Source organism: Chrysochloris asiatica, unplaced genomic scaffold, assembly GCF_000296735.1.
Source record: "Chrysochloris asiatica unplaced genomic scaffold, ChrAsi1.0 scaffold00038, whole genome shotgun sequence".
NCBI classification, from domain to species: Eukaryota; Metazoa; Chordata; class Mammalia; order Afrosoricida; family Chrysochloridae; genus Chrysochloris; species Chrysochloris asiatica.
Genome location: NW_006408556.1, coordinates 14939490 through 14949374, shown reverse-complemented (window position 1 = coordinate 14949374; position 9885 = coordinate 14939490). Strand labels below are relative to the sequence as shown.

At 38.9% G+C, this 9885-nt stretch overlaps 1 protein-coding gene across 2 annotated transcripts in view; it reads right to left on the bottom strand.

The window, feature by feature from the left end:
- POLH (polymerase (DNA directed), eta) overlaps window positions 1-9885 on the bottom strand; it is a 47613-nt gene that overhangs the window by 19603 nt on the left and 18125 nt on the right. For both annotated transcript variants that reach the window (XM_006860497.1, XM_006860498.1), the window contains exon 5: window positions 430-599. In XM_006860497.1, the coding sequence (XP_006860559.1) occupies window positions 430-599 (170 nt within the window). The remainder of the gene's footprint in view (window positions 1-429; window positions 600-9885) is intronic.

Sequence of the window (9885 nt, the reverse complement as noted above, 5' to 3'; positions counted from 1 at the left end):
GAAAGCCTTTGCGTAGTCAATAAAGCACAGGTAAACATCGTTCTGATATTCTCTGCTTTCAGCCAAGATCCATCGGACATCAGCAATGATATCTCTCGTTACACAGCCTCTTCTGAATCCAGAAAACCAAACGGCCACCACTTGTCTGTCTGTCGTGCTGTGGTGGTTTGAGTTGACAGCACTTAGCAACAATATAAGTAAGTGGTTTCTGTTTATTTCCAACCTGCTTCTTAGGAAAGTATACTCATGTGTTCAATACCAACTCCCATGTTTATTTAGGCTTCATTTGGACCTCAACATGAATGTTAAATAAAAACCCATTTCAAATTATATCTGCAATGCCCTAAATGCCTATTCAGATCTATTCTCGTGATAGTCACTAACTGAAGATATCCATGTTTTCCTTTAAAATCAACTATGAGTCTTCACCTTGTTGTGTGAAATTCCAGCTGAACACTGAAAACTCGTCTGCCTTTCTATAGCTGCTCTCATTTCCTCCACAATCACGGCTCCCACAGTGAGCTGCAGGTCTGGAGAGGCGGTGTGACCAATCTGAAGATTATCAAGCCATTGAAGTAAGCCTTGTTTTCGAATTTCCTCTGAAAAAGTTGAGAGGTCACAATTAGACATTCCTTTAAAAAAATCATTTCATTGTGCTTTCTGATGCACAAATGCTTAGATTTTAAGCAACATGTAGGTTTTTACATATACAAAAGAAGGAGGCAACTATTTCAGAAGAATGAGTATAAGAGAGATCTATTCAGCAGCCTTAACTTCAGCACAGGCTGCACCTTATATTCTAATATGCAACAAATGATTTGTATTAATATCACCTTTCATGAGAAATTATTTAAAAGGACATCTGTTTTCTCACCCCAGTTTTAATGAGCTTTCTCCTCTCACTTCCCCTTGAACATCTGTAAGCTTTATTATGATATTCAATTAGAAAACATTCAGAATTAAATCAATGAAACTTTCAGTATAAATATATTTTAGAGGTTAGGTCCGGTTGAGTGACTTAAGAAACACTAGAAGGTTTATTCTCCTGATAAGCTGTTTAAGTTAGATGCAGCTTTGGACTTGAAGGCCTTGAAAGTATCTTAGTATCCAATTTAGAACTAATTTTGAAAAGCAAAATTATAGTTTATATCACGAGAGCCAGACACAAAGGAAATACAGACATACTGGTTTTAAAGAGGCAGTCATGAGCTATGAAAAAGGCAAGAAAACACACTCAAAAGTATGTTGGAGTTATAAAGGTTACATATACAGAGATGAAGATGATGACCCTGTGTCAGGAAAACATTTCCAATTGTGATGACTGTTAATTCTTTCCACTGTCTTTCTCCTCTCACACCCTAACCATGAGTTCTGAGCAGCATCTTCCTCATCTCTGTACATAACGCATTTTCTCTTGGTAAACTAGCCTGTGTTTCAACTTGCTAACACTGAGTAAATGCAAATCTTTATCTTTATCCCCAAACTCTTAATTGTACTGCAAATCCCTTATCTCCATCTTCCTACAGAATAATGCTTCTTAAAATTTTTTATAATTTCAAATTAAACATCATTAAAATCAAACTTATTTTATCTTCCTCTTCAAAGTTCCTCCCCCAACCAACTCCCTACTTCTATTAAAGGTTAAAAATCCAGATACTTTTTACTCCTTTTCTCAATCATTCCCATTAGTCATTTAGTCAACAAAGACTATTTCAAAATATCTCACATATCTATTGCAACTATCCTATTTTACTTGTATTCAGGTCTTCATCGTTCTTACTTAGGCCACATAATTCATATAATGCTCATAAATTAAGTATTCTTAAATATCAGTGCTATCTATAAATTTTATCCCCTATTCAACCCTGTCATTGGTTCTCTATTCTCTGGTGAATTGATTTTAATAATTATTTACATTCACACCTAATAATTATTGTTGCTGTTAAGTGCTGTCAAGTTAGTTCCGACTTATAGTGATCCTGTATAGGGTTTCCGAGTAGGGTTGGTGAGCTTGAACCACTGACCTTGCGGTTAACAGTCCTGTCCTTATCTTACAGTGCCACACTAGGACCCTTTTAACTACTAAAGTTAAATCTTCTCTGTCTAAGATTTCATCATTACTATTCACCCTATATCCATGACAGTTAAACAAGACCACAGGAGGTAAGTAGTAGCATTCCCTTGGTTTTTACAGTGCTTTTCACCCGGTCTCTAGTTGATGTGGTGCTGTAGGATAAGCACTGGATTGCTAACTGCAAGGTTGTAATTCAAATCCACCAGCCACTCATTGGAAACCCTATGTGGGGTTACTATGAGTCAGAACCAACTCGACTGCACTTAACAACAACTAGTTGATATGAAGAATCTTGGGTTTTCTCCGATACATTGAAGCAGACTTGAGGGAGAAACTTTTGATTTTTTTTTTTTTTAAATTATTAAATGCCCTCTAAAGGAGCTCTAAGGAGCTCTGGTAGCGAAGTGGTTGCAAGTCGGGCTGTTCATCTCACGGTCAGCAGTTCAAAACTACCAGCTGATCCGCGGGAGAAAGATGAGGCTTTCTGCTCCCGTAAAGATTTACAGCCTCGGAAACCCTGTATAGGGTCGCTATGAGTCGGAACCGACTCCACGGTACTCAACAACAAAGGTGCTCTGGTAGCATAGTGGTTAGGAATTGGGCTGCGAACCTTAAAGTCAGCAGTTTGAAACTACCAGCTGCTCTACGGGGGATATATGAGGCTTTCTGCTCTCATAAAGATTTACAGCCTTGGAAACCCTGTACAGGGTTGCTATGGGTTGGAACCAACTTGACGGCACTTAATAACAACAACAACAAAGCTGAAAAGGAGTCCTGGTATGGCACCACAGGATAAGCACTGGACTAACTGTTAACTTAACCTTGAACATATCCCACCTGAATTTAGAGATCATCTCAAGAACAGATTTGATGCATTAGACACTAACGACTGAAGACCAGAAGAGTTGTGGGATGATATTAAGAACACCATACAGGAAGAAAGCAAAAGGTCATTAAGAAGACAAGAAAGAAGGAAAAGACCAAAATGGATGTCAGAGGAGACTCTGAACCTTGCTTTTCAGTGTAGAGATGTGAAAGCAAATGGAAGAAGTAAGGAGGTACAAGAGCAGAACAGAAAATTTCTCAGCTTGAGAAGACAAAGTTAAATATTATAACAAAATGTGCAGAAACCTGGAGTTAGGAAACCAAAAGGGAAGAACATGCTCAGCATTTCTCAAGCTGAGGGAACTGAAGAAAAAATTTAAACCTTGATTTCCGATATTAAAGGATTCTATGGGCAAAACATTGAATGATGCAGAAAGCATAAAAAGGAGGTAGAAGGAATACACAGGGTAACTACCAAAAAGAAATGGTCGAAGTTCAACCATTTCAAGAGGTAGTACATGATTAAGAGCCAATCATCCTGAAGGATGAAGTTCAAGGTGCATTGAAGGCATTGGCAAAAAAAAAGAAGAAGTCACCAGCAATAGATGGAGTACAAATTGAAATCTTGCCAATAGACTGATACAACACTGGAGGCAGTCACTCACCTATGCCAAGAAATTTGGAAGACAACTACCTGGCCAACTGACTTGAAGAGATCTGTATTTGTGCCCATTCCAAAGAGAGGTGACCCAATGGAATGCAGAAATCATTGGACAATATCATTGATATCCCATGCAAGTAAAGTTTTACTAAATACAGAAACAGCTGCAACCATACATTGCAGAGAACTTCCAAAGGTTTAAGTAAGCTGCATTCAGAAGAGGACATGGAATGAGGGATGTCACTGCTGACATCAGATGGATCTTGGCTGAAAGCAGAGAATACCAGAAAGATATTTACCTGTGCTTTATTGACTATGCAAAGGCTTTGATTGTGTGGGTCATGACAAGCTATGGACAACACTGCCAAGTATGAGTATTCCGGAACACTTAACTGTGCTCATGAGGAATCTGTACACAGACCAAGAGGCAGCTGTTCGAACAAAACAAGGAACAAAGAATGGTTTAAAATTAGGAAAGGTGTGGGCCAGAGTTGTATTCTTTCACCTTATTCAATCTATATATTGAGCAAATAATTCAAGAAGTTGGATTATATGAAGAAAAACGTGGCATCAGGATTGGAGGAAGACTCATTAACAATCTGTGATATGCAGATGATACAACCTTGCTTGCTGAAAGTGAAGAGGACTTAAAATATTTACTGAATGAAGATCAGAGACCACAGCCTTTGGTATGGGTTGCAACTCAATGTAAAGAAAACAAAAATCCTCACCACTGGACCAATAATAGAAGTTGTTAAAGACTTCAGTTTGCTCGATCAACCATCAACACTCATGGAAGCAGCAGTCAAGAAATCAAACAACAAACATATTGCATTAGGCACATCCACTGAACAAGACCTCTTTAAAGAGTTGAAGAGCAAAGATGTTAGTTTGAGGACCAAGGTGTGCCTGACCCAAGCCATGGTATTTTCAATAACCTCACATGCATGCGAAAGTGGACAGTGAATAAGGAAGACCGTAGAAGAATTGATGCATTTGAGCTATGGTGTTGGAGGAGAATATTAAAAGTACCATGGACTGCCTAAAGAACAAACAGATCTGTGTTGGATGAAGAATAGCCAGAGTGCTTCTTGGAGGCCAGGATGGCCAGACTTTGTATCTCATATTTCAGACATATTGGCAGGAGGGACCAGTCACTGGAGAAAGATATCATATTTGGTAAAAGTGGAGGGTCAGAGAAAAAAAGGAAGACCCCCACTGGCACAGTGGCAGCAGCAATGATTGTGAGGTTGGCTCAGGACCAGGCAGTGTTTCACTCTGTTGTACATAAAGTCGCTATAGGTCAAATCTGACTCGATGGCACCTAACAACAGCAACAAACTGTTAACTGCAGGATGGTTGAGCAGGACTGCTAACTCTTAATCCATTAAGAGGCAGGATGGTAAAACTGAAAGGAATTCTCAGCATCAAAAATCACAGAAAACTTTTTTCCCCTTCCTAGAGCTAGACTTGAGAACCTAAAACAGCAGCTAGCAACCTGACATTAACATACAGGATAACACCACACAGAACTCCATCCAGATACATAATTTACAGACTTCCAGCAAGATGGTGGACTAGACAGACAACCTACACAGACCCTCTACAACAAAGATTGTTGTTACTGTTAAGTGCCATAGAGTTGGTTCCGACCCACAGCGACCCTATATAGGGTTTCCTGTATAGGCTGGTGGGTTTGAACCAATAACTTTGCAGTTCAAACTGACCTTGTGGTCCAGCGCACTATTGTGTAATGCCACACCAGGACAACAAAGACACGTGAAACCAAATGAAACAGACACAGATGATAATCCTAGAACCCTGAGCTTCAGAGAAATGGTTATAGAAGTGGATTGGGATTTACTGGGAGAAGTCAAGCAAGGGCAGCAAAAGGAGACTGCCTGAGGAATGACTGCCTGCCAGACTTGGCACAGCCATCTTGAACATTTGCATGCAGTTTTGTAGACAGTGGCTAGGTGGCACCAATTCACATGGGTGATAGAAAAGGTGAATACCAGTGGTGTAGTTGGCCCCTCCCCTCTTCTACCTCTTCTATCTCCAGGGCAGGTACTCTGGGAATTCAAGCTGTGAGGCTGTGAGTCATACCAGTGTGAGGTGGGTGCTGGTTACACCACCTTGGCACATGGATTCAGGTAGTCTCTGCACCAGACACATAGAACTCATGGAACCTCCAGGCCAGCATACCTTTGTATTTCCACATACACTTTAGAATTAGTTTGTCAATATCTACAAATTCTTGTTGGGATTTTGGGAGGGATTGAACTGCCAACAGCAGCCAAGCCCACCCTAAACTAAGGTACATGAACCGGAAACAGAGAACTATGCACAAGGTCCCATTCTCTAATCACACCCACCAGAAGACAGTTGGTGAGCACCTAAGAACATGCCAACACACAATCATCAATTAAATACAAATGCAATGACACCACAATGTCTTGGAGACAATGAACAACTTTAGCTCACACAAACAAACAAGACAGAGTGGCTCAAACAAATGACCAAGATGCAGAGCCAGAAAATGCTGCTGAGAAAAAATAGGTCATGGAATTCTACTCAAGAAAGAATTCAAAAGAATGATACTTAGGTATCTTTAGATTTTACAGAAAGATCAAGGAAGGCAAGAGAACACAGAAAAAATCTTAGGAGAATTCACGAAAACATTACAAGAACAGTCAAATGAAAAATGAAATAAAAAACCAGCAAAGAAAAAATTCAGAAAGCTGATACTAAGATATCAGAGATGAACAGTACACTGAAAGGGCAAAGGAGTAGATGTGAATCAATGCAAGCCCAAATCAGTTGAGTTTGAAAAGACATCTCTCAGTTCTAGTAAACTAGGAGAACAATCAGATAAAATGAATGAAAAACTCTGATGAAAGCCTAAGACTTACATGGAACACTATGGAAAGAAATAACTTAAGGTTGATAGGAATTCCAGAACAGGAAGAGAAAATAAAAAGCATAGAAAATAGTTCAAGAGTTGCTGGAAAAAAACTTCCTTAACATCATGAAAGGTGAGAAGATAATCATTCAAGAAGCTGAACAAACCCCAAACAGGATAAACACCAAACGAAAATCACCAAGATATATCATAATCAAACTTTTTAAAACCAAAAAGACAAGGAAAGAATCCTGACAGCAGCATGAGAAAAATGAAAAGTTACCTACAAAGTAGAACCAGTAAGACTTAGATCTGTTTTCTCAACAGAAACTACGCAGGCAAGAAGCCAATGGGATGACACATATAAAATTCTGAAAGAAAAAAATTGCCAACCAAGAATCATATACCCAGCAAAGCTGTCCCTCAAATATTATGGTGATATTTGGACATTTCCAGATAAACAAAAATTAAAGGAATTTGTAGTAGCTAGGCCAACTTTACAAAAATACTAAAGGATGTTCTTTTGATTGAGAACCTAAAACAGCAGATAACAACCTAAGATTAACATTTATAACACCACAAAGAACTCAATCCAGATATGTTGTTGTTGTTAGGTGCCATCGAGTCGGCACCAACTCATAGTGACGCTATACACAGCAGAACAAAACAATGTCCAATCCTGGGCCAACCTTACTACTGTTGCCATACTTGAGTCTAGCGATGCTGTCACCTGGCCGATCCATCTCGTTGGGGGTCTTCCTTTTTTTCTCTGACCCTCCATCTTATCAAACATGATATCCTTCTCCAGCGACTGTTCCCTCCTGACAATATGTCCAAAGTATGAGAGACAAAGTTTGGCTATCTTGGTCTCTAAGGAGCACTCTGGCTGTACTTCTTCCAAAATAGATCTATTGGTTCTTTTGGCAGTCCATGGCACTTTTAGTATTCTCCTCCAACACCATAATTCAAAGGCATCAATTCTTCTATGGTCTTCCTTATTCACTGTCCACCTTTCGCATCCATATGAGGTTATTGAAAATACCATGGCTTGGGTCAGGCGTACCTTAGTCCTGAAGCTGTTATCTTTGCTCTTCAACACTTTAAAAAGTTCCTGTGCAGCAAATTTGCCCAATGCTATATGCTGTCTGATCTCTTGACTCCTGCTTCCATGAGTGTTGATAGTTGACCCAAGAAGAATGAAGTCCTTGACAACACAATCTTTTCTCCGTTGATAAGAATGTTGTTTATTGGTCTAATGGTATGGATTTTTGTTTTCTTGACATTGAGATGTAATCCATATCGAAGGCTGTGCTCTTTGATCTTCATCAGTAAATGTTTTAAGTCCTCTTTACTTTCAGCAAGCTAGGTTGTATCATCTGCATATCACAGGTTGTTAATGAGTCTTCCTCTAATCCAGATATAGAAGCATTTAAAATAAAACAAAAGGACCTCTGGTAGTCTAGTGGTTATCAGTTGGGCTGCTAATCTCAAGGTCAGTAGTTCGAAACTACCAGCCTTTCCATGGGAAAAAGATGAGGCTTTCTGTTCCTGTAAAGATTTAAAGCCTCAGAAACCCTATATAGGGTCACTATGAGTTGGAACTGACCTCACGGCATATAACCACCACCAAAATAAAACCTAAGAAGACTGAAATAGGGAACCAGAGATATCAATTTATAATGAAGTCAACTATAAAGCAAACAGGAGGGAATCGTGTAGCTAACACAGCTTCCAAATGGTGAGGAAGTCAAGTAGATTTCAATACAAAACAGACTACCTTAATCAGGAGGAAAATTAATAAATTACAGGATAATGTCAAAGAAAATTAATATGTCTTCATATCTGCAAAAACATGAGCACCAACCATTCTTCCCATAGCACTCTCTCTACTTATCTACTGGGTTCAAAAATCTGATGCAATGGCCTCACCAAACTCAGACACACTCAACATTATAGGGTTTATTAAGGATGTTAACAGGTTACAATTCATGGTCAGAAAATGCTGGGCACAGTTCTAGCCAGCTGCTGATAAATGCCTATAGGACACACCACTCCACCATAAACCTCAGCCTGAAGACACCTGACTTTAGCTCTGTGAGTCAGCAAGCTCCCCCTATTAGATGCTTAGAGGCACCCCACTCTACAAGCAAACTTCCTGCCCAAAGTCACTCAGCTTTACTTGCTCCATGGGCTGGGAAGCCTACTGGTCTGTCTCTTGCTCTAGCTCTTGGTTCTGCTGCTGTTCCTCTGCCACTCCTGTGTCACAGCCTTGTTTCCCTGGGTCGAGGAGGTTCAATGAGCAGGGATCTCAGGATCCAAAGGATATGTTCCCCTTCTGGCTCTTCTATGATGGAAGTGAAATCCCCCTACCAACTCTCCGCCTTGCTTATGAAATGGCTCATTTTAAATCCATGGTAGAGTTTCAAGTTTTTATAATTACAATGAACTCTGTTATTAACATTCACAGCTGAAGCATGTCATCTTATCAGTATCTTCTCCCATCTTTTACTACTGAGACCCAGCAGGGCAGAAATGTTGTTTTGTGGGGAGTTACAGACTATGGCTAAAAGAGACATTAAATAATTCACTGCACCACATCACAATAAAAAAAGGAAAATCAGATTTAGTAACCATTAACACAACAGAAATGAAGAAAATGAAAAGAAAACTTACAAACAAAACTCAGCACAGAAAATTATGGGTTACAAAGAAACCAGCAGTATCACACACACAAAATACATAAATAAATTCATACCTAATAATTACACTGAATATAAATGGAGTCAATGCACTAATAAACAAGAGACACAAAGTAACAGAATGAATAAGAAAACAAGATCCTTCAGTATGTTGTCTACAAGAAATACATCTTACAAAGACAAACAGACTGAAAATCAAAGGAGAGAAAAAAAACCACATCAAGCTAATAGAAATAATGAGCAGGACTGACAATATTTATCTCTGAAAACATAGACTTTAAGGCAAAAACCAACATAAGAGACAAAGAAGGACGTTATATCACGATGAAAGGGTCAATTGAAGAAGAGTGTATAACCAATCAAAGAGCCTCAAAATACATAAATCCTAATAGAACTGAAGAAATAGATAATACTACAATAATAGATTTTCATACACTTTTTCAATGAATGACAGCACAACTAGAAAGAAACTCAATAAAGACACAAAAGAACTAACCAGCAGTCAACCACCTTAACTTCATAGATATACACAGAGCACTCAACCAAACAATACAATATACACTCTTTTCTAGTGCACATGTAACACTCTCCAGAGTAGACATATATAAGGCCACAAAGCAACCCTCAATAAATCTAACAACATCAAAGTACTACAAAGCATCTTCTCAGATAACCATGCTATAAAATTAGAAATCAACAATAGGAAGATTAAGGGGAAAATATC